Genomic DNA, 20,320 nt, shown 5'->3' with positions numbered 1-20,320 from the left:
GAAGGAAGTTGGCTCTCTGCCAACTGGGCTGGGCCTCACTAAGTTTCAGTTTCCTTTTCTCTGAGTTGCCGGAGACTTCACGTTGCTGAAGAATTTTCGGCTCCTATTGTGTGTCTGCTTAGCTGTCCAGACAGAGCAGCTATATTCTGCCTCAGTCCTTGTCCAGATTCTGCAAACAGGTAAATGACTTACTGCTTTGCGCTTTTCCTAGCCACTTGCAAATTGTAGTCTTTTTTTAATTAAAAAAATCCTTTAGAATGGAAAACTAGTTTATGATTTTTCTTGCTATCCGTTTATCCTGGTTGACTCATTTCATGTATAATGTAGAGTAAATAAGAGGCACTAACACAAGCTTTGTGTCAGAATGTATTGCCTGTTTTTCAATACTTAATGGAAAATATATTTGATTTTCTACTAGATTGAGAAGTATGGCGGTGACAACTCAGTTGACATGGATGCAAGAAAAGAATCTGCAAAATTATTTTGGAGGAAAACAGTTTACCCTTCTCTATAAAGCTAGTGTTCATGAATTCTCTGCCTATGCTTTGTTTCAGAGATGCTGTGGTCAAGGGCCGATTATGGTGGTGATTTATAAGGGGCACTGTATTGTTGGGGTGTATATGAAAGGGGGTTGCAAGAAAGAGGAGAAAGTTTCCGCTGTCCTTTTTGCCCTTCAAGAGAATAAAAGTTCAGAATGCAAAATAAGATCACAGTTACCAACTGTATGGTTTGATGATGGTATTGGAGTATGGGGTGACTTAGAATTCCATGTAAATATGAGGAAACAAGTGATGACTATGAACTCAGCTACAATTGGAGAACTTGGATTACCGCAGATGAAAACTACTACTCCCTTTGAGGAATGTGAAGCTTTTCGATGTGAAGGTATGTAACCATATATAGAATTCTCTCCTGAGTGTCAGGAGGATTTGAGGTGACCCATCTCTTTAAGGAAGAATGTCCTTATCTCCGGGTGACCCAGACTGAAACTTGGTCACGCATTCTTTGCTGAGACACAACCATAGTCAAAAGTAGCATATTGAATTTTCTGGAGTGTGTTTGACGGGCAAAGGGTAGGGGAAGGGGAGGAAAGTAAAGAAGGAGAGAGAGAGAGAGAGGCAGCAAACTTGAAGAGGGCTTCTCTTGGAATGAAACCAAAGCTTGAACTTTTCTTGATTGGTACTAGATCCTGCAGTTTCCCATTATATCAAAAGACCAAAATTAATTTACCTATTTTTCTGCTACAGGGCATTCTTTCCAATATCTGCTGCTATAAACATGCTTTTATATAATATCTTTATGCATATAGCTGTGTACAAAAAACTTCTTTACTTTACTTAATATAGTAACTTCCTGGAGATGGGATTGCTGTTTGAGAAATATTTACATTCCCAGGTTGACAGACACCTCTCAAAAGCTTCAAGTGTCCATACTGTTCCCAAGAGTGCATAGAAATGTCTATTTCCCTGTTTTCTTACCTCTATTTGATATTATCACACTTTAGAATATTTGCCATTTTGATGGCTAAAGATGCTTTTTCATTTTCTCTTTTGCTTATTCCTGATTACTCGCAAGTCTGTGTGTACTAACCATTTACATTTCTTCCACGAAATAGTTATTTACATCTATCCATTTAAAAGAATGGACCCTGGGAATAATACTCTCTGAGTATTTTAGTGTTCCAAACTAATTGTCTGTAGTCTTGAATTATTGTCAGAGTATGTGATACTTGAATCACATTTTATTGTGAGGGATTTTGTAATGTTTCCACAGCATTAATGCTGCTGTGGAAAACACAGGCCCAGACTTATTTATTTGTCTTTGTTGTTTCCCTTTGAATCATTTGATCATTTTTCCTGGCTGCCCAAACATTTAAAATGCTTTTGTTGATGTCGGGTAAATTTACTTGGGTATGCCATGATATTGAGCATCCTGGATCAGTTAAGTAAACTTTTTATTGAAGTATAACACATAAACAGAGAAATGCACAATTGATAAATGTACCAATTGATAAACTTTTGTAAGTTAGACACACTGACGTAACCACTACTTGGACGAAGAAATAGATTAGTGCCATCATTTTAAAAGATTCCTTGCTGATTCTTCCTGGTTATTACCAGCCAAAAATAATTATTACTTTGGTTTGTGTTGACACTAATTACTTCTTGCTTTTGAATTCTATGTAAGTCGAATCATCAAAATATGTAATTTGGTGGGGGGGGGGGTCTGGCCTCTTTCATTCGACATTATGTTTGAGGGACTAAGCTAAGCAAGGTAATGGATTCTAAAATCAGACTTCTCCCAGTCAGGTATCTCACCCAGTATAAAGTTTTACTAATAATTTCAAGGATTAAAATAATCAGAAGTCTCATAGAAGGCAGAAAGTCTATAGGAATATTCTATGTGGCTCCCAGCCTTCCTTTGTATATTAGATATATGCTTTCTGGCTAAAAACAACCAGTAGGATTTTATTTTATAGTTTATTTATTTACTTTGAGAGAGAGAGAGAGAGAGAGAGAGAGAGAAAGAGAGAGAGAAGGGGAGGGGCAGAGAGAAAGGGAGAGGATCCCAAGCAGGCTCCATCCATACCGCCAGCTTAGAGCCCAACACAGGACTTGAAATCATGAACTATGAGGTCAAGAGTTGGACACTTAACCAACTGAGCCACCCAGCCGCCCCACCAACAAGATTTTTAAAATTTTATTATTTTTTTAAAATTTATTTCTGAGAGAGAGGGGGGACAGCATGAGCAGGGAAGGGTCAGAGAGAGAGGGAGATACAGAATCTGAAACAGGCTCCAGGCTCTGAGCTGGCTGTCAGCACAGAGCCCGATGCGGGGCTCGAACCCACAAACCGCGAGATCATGACCTGAGCCGAAGTCGGATGCTTAACCGACTGAGCTACCTAGGAGTCCCCACCAAAAAGATTTTTAAATGAAGTTTGTGGGCCACCCTACATATTGAAGAGTGGTTAGATTATGGAGCATTTGTGTGTCAGTGCTACGGACTGAATGTGTCCCCACCTGCCCACCCCTACCAATTCATATGTTGAAACCCTAACCTCCAACGTGACTGTATTTGGAAATGAGACCTCTAAGGAAGTAATTAAGGTTAAATGAAGTCATAAGAGTGGAGCCTGTAATAGGATAAGCATTCATATACGAAGGGACGCCAGAGGGCTCTCTCTGTCCCCATGAACACACGAGAGGTCATGGGAGAACACAGTGAGATGGCGGCTACTACAAAGCAAGAAAGAGAAGAGGCCACGGAATGAAATCTACCTTGCCAGACAGTGACACATTTCTGTTGTCGCGGTTCATGGCATTTTGTATGGCGGCCTGAGATGACTAAGACAAACAGCTTGCCTGACATTTCCCATGAAGATGTGCCTCATAAATCCATAGACTCTGTATTTATTTATTCTAAATAATCCTTAGGCAGGAACATTCTGTTAAGGACACTCAAGAGGTAAGTACTTTCCTTGTAGGAAATATCATTAGTCTATATACCAGGAGATAAGATTATTAGCATATTTTTAAGGAAGTTAGGCTGGGTCATTTTTCTTTTTCTCCTTGAGGGTGTGACTCGCTACAGTGAGTGAATGTATCTCAAGCCAGCTGCTTTAACTCCTACGTCCTTACTGACTCATCCGTATTATTGTATGTTGCAGTGATTAGCTCCTTTTGATTTTCATGTAGCATTCCATTGTAATGATTCCATCATACTTTTTCTTAACAAAACTACTGCTGGTGGGTTTGAGTTTTCCAGTCTGGGGTGATTACAGACAATCCTGCTATAAACATTCTTGTATGTGATTTTTTGGTTCCCACATATACATATTTTTGAAGAATATAAATATAAAACTTCTGGGGCACCAGGTGCATGTATGTTTGTTTCAGTGAACACTGACAAAGCTTTCCAACGTAGTCATAGATAGTCCATTTCCCCTCCCACAAGCAGTGCATGGGAGTTTCTGTCACTTCTAAACTTTTCCCAACACGTTTTACTACTGGTTATGTGACATGTAGTCATTTGGGTACATGAGCTGTGACATGGCACTTTGTGAATTTGGCTTTCTTTGATTAGACTACTCAGTAATTTGTTTTACAGTTTAAACCAATCCATTACTATATTAATGTAACCTATCCCTTAATTTATGAAATTTGTCTTGTGTTTCTGTTAATTCCTTCTTATATTTCTAAGGTTCATTTCTTTATCCTTTTCTGTTTCTAGTTTTTATATTCAAAACTTTCCTCCTTTTTTGTTCTTTTTTTTAAAAATTTTTAATGTTTTATTTATTTCTGAGAGATAGAGAGACAGCGTGAGCAGGGGAGGGTCAGGGAGAGAGGGAGACACAGAATCCGAAGCAGGCTCCAGGCTCTGAGCTAGTTGTCAGCACAGAGACCAACATGGGGCTCGAACCCACGATCGTGAGTTCATGACCTGGCTGAAGTCGGACGCTTAACCGACTGAGCCACCCAGGCGCCCCTCTCCTTTCTTTTTCTTAATGAAAGTTACTTTTATCACAAGATTGATATAAAGTTTATATTTTTGTTACTTGCAATATACTTACAATTTTGATCTTTAATTTCCTTTTAAATGTTAAAGTTAAGAGAGTGCTTTGTGAAATTCCAAGAGGTTGCTTTTCTCTTTGCTTATTCTTTTCCAGTTTGATTATATCATTGTCGTTGTAGTCTTCACTATTTTTACTTTTGGTAATTTAAAGAGGTTTTGTTTCCATACATATAGCCTTATTTATTTATTTATTTTAGAGAGAGAGTGCATGAGAGCATGGGAGGAGAGGGCAGAGATCTCAAGGAGGCTCCATGCCCAGTGTGGAGCCCAGTGTAGAACCTGATCCCACTATCCTGGGATCATGACCTGAGCCGAGATCAAGAGTCAGACACTTAACTGATTGAACCGCCTAGAATCCCTATATATAACCATATTTATGAAACTTGCACATAATATTCTTCTTTTGTAGTGTAGAATTGCCAGCACAGAGCCTGACACTGGGCCTGAACTCACGAACGGTGAGATCATGACCTGGACTGACGCCTAGCCGACTGAGCCACCCAGGTGCCCCTCATTTTAAACCCACCACAAAAGAATGTCTCTTCACAGGAAATAAATAATTTTGTGCCTAGTCTCATTGGTTCAAATAAAGCCCTCAGACCACTTCTTAACCTCTCACTGTGCTCTAATTGGGTAGGGATGAGTCCTACATTCTCTTTGGAGCTAAGAAGAAAATCAATTGGCCTGGAAGCTCCAGGAGCTCCAATTGTTGATAGTAGGTTTTGGAGAAAATCTGCTGTCTGTAGGTTTTTTGTTTGGGTGTCTCTGTACATTATCCCTTTCAGACCTATTGGATTATGGAGAAGAACTATCTTAAAATATTCCCAGCCTTTCCCTGGCCTGTCCATGTCTCTACGCTTTGCTTCTCTGATTCAGAAAGGACCCAGTTCTCATTTCCCATGAGGGAACAAGCCACACACTACTGCTGGGTAATTGGGTGAGAAGGGATTTGCAGAAAATCTAGTCTTACATTGCCCACCTTGCTTCTAGCTCTAGATTCTGCAAATGACATATTAAGGAGATTTGCCATAATTTTCTCCACTTGCTTTCATTATACTGCATCGTTCTCATGGGAAAGCTACTTTTTGTCTTTTTCCCTACCGAATGCATTGACATTCATTCAGTCAACTAGTCATTTCAACAACTTGTAATTTTCATTTTTCTTTGATTATTTCCCTAGATTTATTGGGCATAAGGACTCTGGAAGGAATTACTGAGTAAGTCAATGTTCTGTTATTCTGTTAATTATCTTAGACATATTCTATATTCTGTCAATAAATCGGTAGCACAAATTATAACAGATAACTTGTGGATCGTGAAGAATAAGCTGTAACTATATTTATAATCATAAAGCTATATGATGAGTACTAATGTTAAAACAGAAAGAACACTGAGGAGAGGGAAAACATTCCTAATGCTTTTATATATGTGAAGGAAAATTATTATTTGGCTGCAAGTCTACACTTTTGCTTAGAATTGTTGCAGTTTCAGTTTCTACCACTTTAGGAAATTGCTTTGGAAGGGGTGGTTGGTGGTTGGAGAATGCTTATAGAATCGCAAGATCATGTCAGAAATTATCCACTTCCATAAACTTCAAAAGTCACATATTATACTGTGGTTTTTGAAGTTTATATTGATAAATTATTTTCATGTTTAACATAGTTCCTATTTAGTACTAGGTTTGTATGGTCTGGTTGCTTAACTCTGAAAGGTTGTATGTCTGATTGGCTTTACAAGTGTTATTTTTGCTTTTTCTTCTTTGAAGTAGGTTAGTTTCCAGTCCTTTTATTTTTTTTATTTTTTTTTAAATTTTTTAATGTTTTATTTATTTCTAGGAGACAGAGAGAGAGACAGCGCGAGCAGGGGAGGGTCAGAGAGAGAGGGAGTCACAGACTGAAACAGGCTCCAGGCTCTGAGCTGGCAGTCAGCACAGAGCCCGACGCGGGGCTCGAACCCACGAACCGCGAGATCATGACCTAAGCGAAAGTCGGACGCTTTACCGACTAAGCCACCGAGGCGCCCCTCCAGTCCTTTTAGTAGGAAAACAAGTGGCTCATCAAAAGTAAATAATAATACATAAAAAAAACAAATTCTAGGACAATGTGTGGTAAGTTCTTGTGACCTACCCTCAATCATTGTTAAAATTGTCTTGTCTGTACAGCCTCCGCCAGAGCTTATTGTCAGACATGAAAATGTACAAACCATATAGAAACCTCGTTCCCCAAGTACGAATTCTGCTGCTGGGCCCAACTGGAGCTGGGAAGTCTAGCTTTTTCAACTCAGTAAAGTCTGTTTTCCGAGGCCATGTCACACACCAGGCTCTGGTGGGCTCTGATACAACCGGGGTATCTGACAAGGTATGTCCATTGGAAGGTCACTCAGCCTTTGCTTCTTTGTTCAGATTAATTAGGTTTGAAGTCTTTTGCTGATCAACTTCATTACATGTAAACTTTTTCTCCATTTGTAATATTAAAAATATTATTATTATTTTAATATTTATTGATTTTTGAGAGAGAGAGAGAGACAGAGCATGAGCAGAGGAGGAGCAGAGAGAGAGAGGGATGGAGACACAGAATCTGAAGCAGGTTCCAGGCTCTGAGCTGTCAGCACAGAGGCCAATGCAGAGCTCGAACTCAGAGCTGTGAGATTGTGACCTGAGCCGAAGTTAGATGCTTAACCAACTGAACCACGCAGGCGTCCCTCCGTTTGCAAGTTTTTAAGAAGTGTACTCTTAAAATTGCTTTTTTCTCCTCTGTAGTACAGGACATATTCCATTAAGGATATGTTGGATGGCAACTTGCTGCCATTTATTCTGTGTGACTCAATGGGGCTACATGTGAAAGATAAAGGACTGTGTGTGGATGACATAGCCTACATCTTGAAAGGCCACATTTCTGACAGATACCAGGTATGATTGGGCCAATCATTGAAAGGTTATAATTGATATTTAAGGTGTTTATTTTTGCTTACTCTGGACAACAGCAGATGCTAATCTAATTTAATGCATCATCATTTATTTTCTTCAAGTGCACTCATTCAAAATCATTTGCTCCTTCTTGATATTTTATTTTACAAAGAATTAAAACATCCAAAAGACTCTTCTCTCATAGCTGTTACAACTCTGAATGCTGTTACATATTCAGCTGCCTTTGGCTGCGTGAAACAGAACTCCAACTACGTCAATTTACTCACGTAGGTCATTTTTCTTATGTAACAGGAAGTCTGAAGGTAGGTGGCTTTGTGTCAATGTGGAAGCTCTCAAAAGTTATTAAATTCAAGGGTCCTTCTAACTTTCTGTTCTGAGACCCTCAGCATGGGGTGCTATGGATCAAGTATTTGTGTCCCCCCTAAAATTCATATGCTAAAGCCCTAACACCAGTGCTGTGGTGTTAGGAGGTGGGGCCTTTGAGAGGTGAGTATGTCATGAGAGTAAAGCCCTCATGAGTGGGACTAGTGTCCTTTTAAGAAGAGACATAAGAAAGATGACCTCTGTCTCCACCATATGAGGACACAGCAAGAAGGTGGCTATCTACAAACCAGGAAGCAGGCTGTCATCAGATACCAAATCTGCCAGCACCTTGATCTTGGACTTTCTAGCTCCCAGAGCTGTGAGAAGTAATTTTTGTTGTTTAAGCCATCCCACAAGGTAATTTTTTATAGCAGCCTGAGCTGACTAAGACATGGGACTTTCATCATTATGCTCTCCAGATGTTCTTACTTGAGCCTTGTCCGTGTTCTAGGCAAGAGAGGGGAGGAGATTAAAGAGAAAGCCACTTTAGTCTATCAATTTGTGTTTTAACTTTCCAGTCCTTTTATTTATTTATATTTAATGTTTATTTATTTTTGAAAGAAAGAGAGAGAAAGACAAAGCGCAAGTGGGGAGGGGCAGAGAGAGTGAGAGAGGGAGACATAGAATCTGAAGCAGGCTCCAGGCTCTGAGCTATCAGTTCGGAGCCCGACATGGGGCCTGAACTCATGAATGGTGAGATCATGACCTGAGCTGAAGTTGGTGCTTAACTGACTGAGCCACCCAGGTGTCCCATAACTTTCTAGTACTTTCAATAAACATTTGAATTTTGAATTAATCATTAATTCACCTGTTCCAAATGATTAGTCAATTGGACCAACATCTTCCATTGAATGTCTTTGCATCTTTTCCCTACTAAATATGGGGATTGGTTTTTATATTCTCTAGTTTGTTCTATTGCTATATTTATCGATTCCTTTATGATATTCATTTTTTTGCCATATCATTTAATTGTTTTAATTACCAAAGCAATCAAAATGTCTTGATGCCTCACTGAACAAGTCATATTTGTTATTTATTTCTTGCATTTGTTTTTCTGGACCATTTTCACAATATATTTTTCCAAATGAGCCTGTTTGTGTTTTATTTGATTATTTATGTTTGATTTGTTGGTGCTTTGATTAAAATTACATTAAAATTTTATATATAAAGTTGGTTTACATCTTTACATATACAGCTTTCTTATCCAGAAACACAGCATGTTTTATTTTTCCATTCATGCAAGGGCTTTCCATTCTTTGGTATAGAGGTAAAGTTTTTTTTTTTTAAAAATATGCTTTTTTAAAAAAAACAATTTTATTATAGAGAATTCTAAACCTATGCAAAAGGAGACAAAACAATTTAATGACTTCTCATTTATTCAGCTTCAACAATCTCTGACTCATAACCCATTATCTCTGTCTACTCACTTTCTCTTCTCCTATAGTATTTGGAATCAAATTTAACATGTCATAACAATTAATCCATAAATGCATATGCATTTATGTATGTAAAGATATATACTTTTTGTTATAGACAGCCATAATACCCTTATCATATCTTAAATTTATCATTGTTTCTTAATTTATCAACCATTACCCAATGTCCAAGTTCCTAATTGTCTTACAAGTAAGTATCATGCTTTTAAAAACAAATTTAAGTTTATTTATTTATTTTGAGAGAGACAGAGACAGCGTGAATAGGGGAGGGGTAGAGAGAGAAAGGGAGAGAAAGAGACAGAGAGAGAGAGGGAACCCCAAGCAGGCTCCACACCACCAGTGCAGAGCCCAACACAGGGCTCCAACAGCTGAAACCATGAGGTCATGTCCTGAGTTGAAATCAAGAGTCAGATGCTTAACCAACTGAACCACTCAGGCGCCTTAGTATCATGCATTTTAAAAAACAGTTTGTTTGCAAATGATTGAAATAAATTTATTCAGTCTCTTTTAACCTGTATATTCTTCCTCTATCTCTTTTGGTGTTTTTCCTTATAATGTTTTTTTTAAGAAATCCTGTTGTTTCTTAAACATAGTCTGAACTTTGTTGTATGCATCCCTTGATGCAGTTTCCTGTGGTCTTTTGTTTTCTATGCATCCTGAAAATTAGTAATTGAGTCTAGAAGCATGTTCAGATTCAGCTTCTACTTTGTAGAGGTGCTGTGCTCTTCCATGAGGAGACACCCATTTTGTTTTATTTGATCCCTTTTGCTTTTCTAATGTCAATACTCTTTAATGTTCAATGCCTAGATTCAGGTATGTATTAGGGTATGAAAATGTGATATTCTATCTTTATTATTCTTTCTTTATTTTACATTTATTAGATGAGGAGATAAATTTCTCTTCATCTACTGTTTGATTACCTGGTAGTACAGTTAACATGGGAAAGGCAGAATTTTTTCTTTTCTACATGCTTCTAAAATCTTTTTTTTTTTTAAATATTTTTATTTATTTCTAGGAGAGAGAGAGAGACAGTGTGAGCAGGGAAGGGTCAGAGAGAGAGGGAGTCACAGACTGAAACAGGCTCCAGGCTCTGAGCTGACAGTCAGCACAGAGCCCGACGTGGGGCTTGAACCCACGAACCACGAGATCATGACCTAAGCGAAAGTCGGACGCTTAACCGACTAAGCCACCCAGGCGCCCCTACATGCTTCTAAAATCTTAAGGTGCTATCTTTGTATTTGCCAATAATGACCAGTGATTATTTCATTATCACTATGAACTCATGATTTGAACACATTTAATGTGCTTCAATCCTGTGCCATTTTCTCCATTCTTAATATCACATTTAACATCTCTGAGCAGTGGGAGCCTCTACAATTTAGATCTTGAGTCCTTTTGACATGAACCTAAAAGTCTACTATATCCCTTGATTTCTGGTATGATTAGATGTCCAAGCCACACCTTATATATTTCCAGTGCCAGATTTTTGAGTCAGTTATTTCTCTAAGAAGTCTTGGTTTGGCTTATTAGAATTGTTATTGCTATGAGATTGGTCATTGGTTCTTCACCTTTTTGGTGGACAGAGGTAAGAAATATATCTTTGTATGATAAAGTGCATTATAAATTCATATAGAAACTTCTCTTTCAAATTCAGGACTAGACAGTCTTAATCTCCTTCTGTCTTGTTTCAATATCTGCTTTCTCTCAAATGGAGTCTCTATTTTCAAGGACCGCAGAGATGATGGAATGTTATGTCACAACTCATTTGCTTTTTCTCACAAAATATTCACTGATCTCAGAATAAAACTGTAATAGTACCAAGGCACCTTGGTGGCTCAGTTAGTTAAGCATCCAACTCTTGATTGTTTCAGGTCGTGATCTCAATTGTTTGTAAGATCAAGGCCTTTGTCGGCCTGTATTCTGGCAGTGTGGAGCCTGCTTGGGATTCTTTCTTTCTCTCTCTCTGTTCATGCTCTCTCTCTCTGTCTCTCAAACAAACTCTAACAGTACCATGAACAGTTTAATCCTAACCATATTCAGTATAAATATAATCATAATTAAAATCAGCAAAAGTTTAAAATTTGAACCACATTATTTATTTAATTTTTATTTCAAAAATATTATTATATTATATATTTCAGGCATATCAAGTAGTAGGAGTATACAAATTACTGTGTTTTAAAGTCAATTATAGGGGCACCTGTGTGGCTCAGTCGGTTAAGCGTCCAACTTTGGCTCAGGTCATGGTCTCACGGTTTGTGGGTTCGAGCCCCACATCAGGCTGACAGCTAGCTCAGAGCCTGGAGCCTGTTTCAGATTCCGTATCTCCCTCTCTCTCTCTGACCCTCCCCTGCTCACTCTGTCTCTCTCTGTCTCAGAAATAAATAAAACATTTAAAAAAATAAAAAAAAATAAAGTCAATTATAAAAATCATACAGTCAATCAGAAATAATCTCTCTGTGTGTGATTAGGACACCCCCAAATGGATTTAAAAGTTCATTTTGCTTATTTTAATTTAGGGATGGGTTTTTAAATTTAATTATGTTTTATATTTATGTTTATAATTTATATAGTTCTCTTTTTCCTGTTTAAATATATTTATTTTACACCAGACATCTCCATTCATTTTTATTACCTACCAGACCTCTGTAAACACATGAGTTTGTGCCTGTTGCTGTATACATTCTCCAACCCATCATAGCAAGTACACCACAACTCTGATCAAAAGTATTGAACCATCCTCAGTAGTCAACTAAAATTTGCCCAAAGCACATGCAATTAATTTTAATGTACCAAAATATAGTTCTAAAGTCAACTTTACAAAACAGGGCATGTTCAAAAATTCATTTTCTTTGCCCCTTTAAATACATTTCTCCCTTTTCCTTATAAGCAACCATATAAAATTTTTTTGGTTTACTTTCATTTTTTACTCTATAAGAAAATACCTAAGGATTTGTGGCTCCCCTCTTTTCAGAGAGGTCATGAAATACTCTATGCTATTGATATATTAGAATTTTGCCATTACAAATAGTGCTGGAGTTAATAGGCTTGTACATACATCATTTTGTATTTTTGCCAGCAGAGGGGTTGCTAGTTCAAGAATAAATGCATCTCATTTTGAACCACTTTCATCCCTGCCTTCTGTATGATGACACCGGATTTCTTTCTGAATGCTCTCACCTCTGCCTTTGCCCACATTGCTTCTTCTTTCTAGAACACTGCCTGTCATACCTTTATTCCTGTTATCAGACAAATTCCCTATGTTTTGTAGCTCCCAGATTATGTGTTCCTTTCTTGCAGAAGCTTTACCTGACTTCTTGAAAGAGTTGGTAGCTACTTGCATAGACTGTCTTCTCTACCAGATTGTTAGTCTCAGAATATTAGAGACTTGCACTGTGCCTGATACATTGTATGTGCTTATAAATAACCATGGAGTTAATATGTTGCACTATGCTTATCTTACAGTTTAATTCCATGAAACCGATCACACCAGGTCATAGTAACTATGTTGACTGCCCACTGCTGAAGGACAGAATCCATTGTGTGGCACTTGTGCTTGATATCAACTCTCTTGAATACCTCTCTCATGAGATGATAGCAAAGATAAAAAAAACTCGAAGGCAGTTGATAAAGTGTGGTGAGTCTCATTCCACTTTACTATTAAGGACAACATATTAGACTATAGTGTAGAATGGTTTCAGAACAGGATGAAAAACTTAAGAAATTGTGTATGTGAATCTTCCCTGGCCCATCAGTGGAGTTCAATCAAATCCAGTATTTGAAAGCGTTATGAGTTTGTACAAGTGACTTTAACTCTCTATGTCTTAACTTCCTAATCTATAAAATTAGTATGATAATAGTACCCATCTCAGAGATTTATTACAAAGATTAAACAAATCAATATATATGAAGAGTTTGGCACAGTTCTCACAACCTGCTACCACTCTATCCTAGCATGAACTTATTTACCAAAAATTCTAGATTTTCCCTCGAGCCTTAATAAATAATTAGAAATGGAAAACAATATTTCAGTAAGAAAAAGCATCAGGGAAGTAAGATGTTTGGTAGGGAAGGCGTAGCATCAAGTCTTAGGAGAAGGTAAACAGTACTAGAGAATTAGGGTGCCCCATTCTGGCTTTTCTTGACCTTATCCATTCTGTCTGGGAAAGAGCAAGTTTACCACCACTTTGATTATGTTAGAAGCATGGAGTGATTTACTTGCTTTCTGAAATTTAAAGCCTTGCAAGGGTGGTGTGCAGGGAGGTGCTTGCTAACATTGTGACAGAAGAGCAAGTTATTTGTGATGCTTTGACACATTCTGTTGCCTTCCTGAGGCCTTTTCTCCCCCATCTTGTTTATTAGATCTCTTTTCTCTAGTCTCCATAAAAACAACTGTTTGGACAGGATATTAAACCAATCAACAACATTGTAGCATCCATTTTGGTTGTCACTTCCAAGAGGTGGTTTCATTTGAAGTCTTATTTCTTACCATGGAAAGCAATGAAGGGAATTTCCTATGTCAGAGGAATTCTGAGTACAAATGAGTAGTTAGAGGGGGAGATATTGTTGAGGGGTGGTGGGCCTTCCCAAATCTCTGGAATTGCTCCATTGATAGCCTATTGCATAATTGATAACTGATTAACTGAAAAATACTGATGCTATCTATAATGATCAAAATGACATGTATTTGTTTGACCTAGGTATGCTACACGTAGTTTTGCTCACTCATGTGGATAGCATGGACCTGATTACAAAAGGTGACCTAACAGACATATACAGATGTATTCCTGTAAAGCAGAAGGTAATGATGTCCTTCTTTGTAGACACACTTTCTAAGATACGTCACTATAATCACATAATATTACCATGTATAAAAATAAAAATGGGCACCTACTGAACTTAAGAATTAAGGCAATTCCTTGGATAATTCAGAATCATATCCCAAGATTTAAAAATTAAATGTATAATATATTTCCAGGTACACAGATTATTCCATTCATTATAATTTAATTCAGTTCGGTTCAATTCAACAAATATTTATTGATTATCTTTCATAATCAAGTCAGTGTGATAGTCTCTAAGCAGATACAGGTAATTAAAACAATCTCCCTGCACTCAAAAGCTTACAGTTTTATCAGCAGAGGTGAGGGGGTGGGGGAATGGAAGGAGAGAAAGTTGACAGAGTACGAGTATGATAAATCTCATGAAGTGACTCAAAATGAAATTGAAAGTTTAGAGGAGGAAAATATTGTGTTAAAGGATTGGGAAAGATTTGATTATTGGAGTGTCACTGGGAAATAGCTTTCAAAGAGAAAGAGGATTTCAGGAGGTGAAGAGAAAAAAAGGGGGAAAAATTCAGGCCATGAGGTAGCATAAGTCAATACAGCAGTGTGTGTGTGTGGGGGGGGTCATGGAATCATTCAGTTTAGTGGAGGGCTGAATCCTCATAGAGGGAGATAAAGTATGGAAGTTATGTTTGCATGAGGTGAGTTTACTTAATTGTTTACATTATGGGGAATCAGCAACTTTTTCTCTTCTTTTTAAAAAACTTTTAATTTAAATTCAGTTCACATACAGTATAATGTTAGTTTCAGGTATACAATATAGTGATTCAGACTTGCGTACATCACTCGGTGCTCATTCCAAGTGCCCTCCTTAATCCCCATCACCTATTTAACTCATCTCCCCATCCCCCTCCCCTCTGGTAACCATTAGTTTGTTCTTTATAAATAAGAATCTGTTTCTTGGTTTCTCTCGCTCTCTGTCTCTCTCTCTTTCTGTTTTTCCCTTTGTTCATTATATAAATAAATACATACATATATATTTATATAAATATATACATACATATATATTTATATATAAATATATACATACATACATATATTTATATATATAAATATATACATATATACATACATATATATTTATATATAAACACATAGATACATACATTTATATATATATACATATATATAAATATATACATATATACATACATATATAAATATATACATATATACAAATATATACATATATACATACATATATAAATATATACATATATACATACATATATATATTTATATATATATAAATCTTCTTTATCCATGCCTATCTATCTATCATCTATCTATCTATCTATCTATCTATTCCTGCTTGGATATATATATATATATATATATATACATATATATATATATATATTCTTTATCCATACATCATTTGATGGACACTTGGGCTCTTTCCATAATTTGGCTATTGCAGATAATGCTACTATGAAGAGTAGTGATGTCACTAAAGTAAAGCTTAACAAAAATTAATTTGCCACCCATATGCAGAATAAATCAGAGTCAAAGGAACCTGAACTTGGGAACACCAGTAGGGAGGATATAATGATAGCTAATATTTGCTGAACACTACATATGTGATAAATTTTCTTATTCAATACTTATAACAACCTTGGGAGATGGGTGCTGCCATTACTACATTTTATAGATGAGAAAATGAAAGCACAGAAAGTAAAATGTTTGTCAGTGTTTTTGACAGTGCGAAGAATGAACAGACCCTATTTTGAATCCAGACAATATCATTCCATAGATAAATTAGTCTAAGCAAGAATTAAACATTGATATTAAACTACTCTAGTAAAACTAGATTAATCCTATTAAAACTTTTAATAGGAAACAGGTAAATTATAGACTCTAGCATAAGAGTATTAAAAATGCTTCAATTCCGAAATACTTCATATACAACTATTAGTTCCTTTCATTTCTAATTCATATGCAATCTATTACATGTATTCTCGATGAACATTAGCAGTAGTACTGGAGGCTGACTTGTGAAGTTCTTTCAGAAAGTACTTTATGGGGGTGCCTGGATGTCTCAGTCGGTTGAGCGTCTGACTTCAGCTCAGGTCATGATCTCATGGTTCGTGGGTTTAAGCCGTGCGTCAGGCTCTGTGCTGACAGCTCAGAGCCTGGAGCCTACTTCAAATTCTGTCTTCCTCTCGCTCTGCCCTTCCCCCACTTGTGCTTTGCCTCTTTCTGTCTCTCAAAAATAAATAAATGTAAAAAAAAATTAAAAAAAAAAAAGAAAGTACTTTATGGTTCCAGATCTCTATCTTCATTTTCTCTAACAGGAACACTATTGCTAAGTTCCTGCTTTTTATTATTGCTTTCATAATGCATACTGACCTAAAACAGTATATGTTACTGTTTCTGTATTGCAGTTACAGGTAGTCCACAAAGAACTTGGATTTGCTCTTTCTGACATCTTGGTGGTTAGTAATTATACCTCAGAGTGGGAGTTGGACCCGGTAAAAGATGTTTTGATCCTCTCTGCGCTGAGACATATGCTGTGGGCTTCAGATGACTTCTTAGAAAGTGTGACCTTTTGAGGAAACAGGTAAGATGCATTTAGTGGTGTAGACACTACTACAGGTGTCAGCTGTGTGGCTACTCCCTGCTTGGATCTATTGGGTACCTGACAGTTCGTTGTGTCTCTTGGGTCATTGTCCTATGACTAGTCCTACCCTTTAACTCATCAGCCAGCTGTATTTTTCTTTCCTCTCACGTTTCCTGACTTCCTACCCTTAGAGTATATCCCACAGGTTTGTACAACTTCTCTGTCACTTGTCTTAAGATAGAATCTTTGAAATGATGCACTTCTGTCATTTCTACTGTTTGAACATCCCAAGCTATATCCTTGCCCTCTTCTCCTGAAATGTGCTTCTTTGCTTGGGACGCAGACATGATTTGGATCAACATTGTTCCTGACCAGGTGTGATCTTTGACTACATGCCTCTCTTTCTTTTTACATTTTTTAATGTTTATTTATTTTTGAGAGAGCATGAGTAGGGGATAGGCAGAGGATAGGGTTACAGAGGATCTGAGGCAGGCTCTGCGCTGACAGCAGTGAGCCTGATGTGGGGCTCAAACTCACAAACTGTGAGATCATGATGTCAGCCGAAGTCAGACGCTTAAGCCACTGGGTCACCCAGGCATCCCTTGATTACATGCCTCTTTCTTAGGACCTACATTTCTGCCTTTCTTGACTTGACTTTTTTGATATGTCTCCTTCTCAGAGTTTCTCTTAATGCCACGTAGTCAGTGTGGTCTTAATGCCAGTGGTAGATATATGTGCCTTTCATATTTATGGCCTGAGATTTTAGCATTAGATGTACTCTCTTTCACCCTCTCTCAACAATACATGCTGCACTGTTTCAATCAAATATCAGACAGAAAGAAATTTCAGTCTATACTCAAATCTTATTTTAATTTGTGAGAAATCAAATTAGCATATAATATCCTCTTTATTCTCTCTCACTTGCAAACTACTAAAACATTCTCATGCTACTACCAACTTTGCCATCTTGATTTCTCCATTTCTTCTCTTTTAGATGGGCACATGCACTCCCAAAGTCGAGGTTGGAATACTCCTTTTCCTTAAATAAACCATTAAGAATATTTTGTTTCTCTTTTCTCAGAGATTGGAGAAAAGGCACTATCAAGTGTGTAAAAGGAGGAAACAAATATATGAACCCTTCACATACTAATAATTTTTATCTCATCATAGAAGACAAAAATTGAGAAATAAGAAAATACAGAAAAAAGAGAAGTAGTTGAAACAGAAGGGGCATGTTTTATTATGTCTTGGATGAAGATGCACTTCAAACTCGTAATATCTGCCCATAACTAAGAGCAGCAAGATTTAAAGCCATTGTAAAAAAAAAAAAGATCATAAATTTTTTTGGATTTATTTTCTGTATCTGTGAAAAATGAAAATTTCTTCTTGTAAACCCTGAGCTTAACTTCAATGTGTATGTGTGATTTCGGAAAAGTTTACTTTAATATAACTTGTCAGCAACTTCTGATCCTCACCCACGTTATCTTAATTTTGCCTTCTTATTTTATTTCTAAAGTATTTGAGTGCTCACTCTGGCAGCACATATACTAACATATTTGAGTTTCTTTTTGGGTCTCCAATTAATGTTGTATTCTTTCACGCACAGCTACTTTTTTTTGTTTGTTTATTTAATGTCTAAAACCCCCTTACAGGATGTGGCAATTAATATTAGTAAGAGTTCTAGAGGATTAAGACTAGCAAGGACTATATTTGATTTCTCTGTCAATTCCAGCTATTTTAGTTACAAGTGACAAAACTCAACCTGAATGATATGAATAAAAAGATAATCAAATCATAAGAAAGGCTGGGGTTGAAACGAACTGCCTCAGAAATGGTTGAATCTAGGGATTCAAAAGGTATTCTCTCCCTCTCTCTTTCTTTTACTCTCTCTCTCACACACACATGCACGCACATGTGTATGCACACTCACACACACATACACACCCTCGGCTTCCTTCTTTGTGTCTATTGCTGTCATTGTCTCAGGCTAACATTCTTGATACATCTTAAACCACTTGAATGCAGGTTTCAAATTGGCATTCATTTAGCCTCATGACCTGAAAAGGAAGAAGGCTTTCTTTTCTGGTTTCATTGTGAAACACTCCAAAAAAGAACTGTGATTGTTCTAGATCAAATCATATGTCTGACCCCTAGGAACAATCACTTCTCTTCTCCAGAAGAGAATCAGGTCATACTTTCTCAGGAAGAGTGATATTAGAAGAAGGGAGTTAATTATGGACATGGCCACTGTTGGATTAACTGAACTGGAGAGGTACCACAATATGTATCTTATCGTTAGGGAAGTTTTACATCTAGTTTCTCCTTTAGATTGTGAAGAATGTCTTATTAATAAGTCTAACGTCATTAATAATTACTTTAAAAAAGCTTTTTATTAAAGTGATATATATGCATAAAAAGTATACAGTTCACAATTAGATGGCTCAATACGTTTTGCTAGACTTAATAAACCAATGAAACAAGAACTCAGATAAGAAACAGAACATCCTAGAAGTCCCTCTTATGCCCCGGATATCCACTATTCTGACTTTTAATTGCATAGATTAATCTTGTGCTTTTTTATCCCTTACATAATATTATGTACTATTTACTCTTTTGGGCCTGACTTCCTTCATGAGATAGTGTATTGTTTGATTCATATTATTGTACATAGGTAAAGATCAATTATTCTCATCTATCCTGTTATCTTAATGTTAATGGGTGGTTCTAATAGTTTCCTTATAGATCAACAATATATTTCATATAGGTTCCGTTAAACCTTTTTTGGTTTATAGCTATATAGAAACAAACCATATGATTTTGGGTGTTTCTGATTTTTGTATTATAATAAAGTTTTCATAATGTGAGCATACTATATTTCAATTTGTAAATAGAGCTTGAAAATGAGAAGTAGCATCACGAAGAATTTGACATTATTCTAAAATTAACAGAGTAGTGTTAAGGGTCAAACATAGTCAAGGCTTTCTTGAAGAAGAACAAAGCGGAAAACAGGCATACAGAGACGTATTAAGAAAATATAAGTTGACTTTGATGCATTAATAAATTAATGGAACAGAATAGAGAGTCCAGAATCATACTCAAACATGTCTGGACATTTGTTCTGCTATAGGGGTGGCATTGCAGATGAACAGAAAAACAGTAAAACACACATTCAACTACATTGAAATCAGTAACTTTGATATTCAACAAATCCCATTAAGGTAGTGAAAAGACACAGCAAAGTGTGGCAGAATATACAACTAGCAAAGAACTAATGAAAGGATGTATAAAGAAATTCTACAGACCTTGAAGACAACTAAAATATAAAAGAAAATGAACAAAAGACTTGAGCACTCTAAAGAAGAAGAAAATTATAATATCCGGTACAGAAAAATCATTAGTAATTAAAAATAATGAAACTGAAATAATTTGATCCTTTTTTACTTTTGAGATTTAATTGACATATAAAATGCATATATTTAAGGTGTAAATATAGGTGAGTTTTGACATATGAATACATTTGTAAAATAATCTTGACATATCATGGTGAGAACTCTTTTTATCACTCCCCTCCGCCAGCCCCCCCCCCCCCCCCCCCTTACAAGTGCCTTCGTAATCCA

The 20,320-nt window shown here is 36.7% G+C and overlaps 1 protein-coding gene across 1 annotated transcript; it reads left to right on the top strand.

Annotated features, from left to right (window-relative positions):
- The first annotated feature begins 76 nt into the window (after nucleotides 1-76).
- IFI44 (interferon induced protein 44) lies at nucleotides 77-18,501 on the top strand. Its single transcript, XM_039221702.1, has 9 exons — nucleotides 77-179; nucleotides 419-885; nucleotides 5,755-5,791; nucleotides 6,736-6,931; nucleotides 7,333-7,482; nucleotides 12,765-12,936; nucleotides 14,000-14,100; nucleotides 16,528-16,703; nucleotides 17,785-18,501. Exons 2-8 carry the CDS (start codon nucleotides 429-431, stop codon nucleotides 16,693-16,695), a joined length of 1,281 nt encoding a protein of 426 aa, XP_039077633.1. The 5' UTR covers nucleotides 77-179; nucleotides 419-428; the 3' UTR covers nucleotides 16,696-16,703; nucleotides 17,785-18,501.
- The last annotated feature ends 1,819 nt before the right edge of the window (nucleotides 18,502-20,320 follow it).

The sequence above is a fragment of the Hyaena hyaena genome, unplaced genomic scaffold, assembly GCF_003009895.1.
Source record: "Hyaena hyaena isolate Hyena2069 unplaced genomic scaffold, ASM300989v1 scaffold_1000, whole genome shotgun sequence".
Taxonomy (NCBI): domain Eukaryota; kingdom Metazoa; phylum Chordata; class Mammalia; order Carnivora; family Hyaenidae; genus Hyaena; species Hyaena hyaena.
This window is presented reverse-complemented; position numbering and strand designations above follow the sequence as displayed.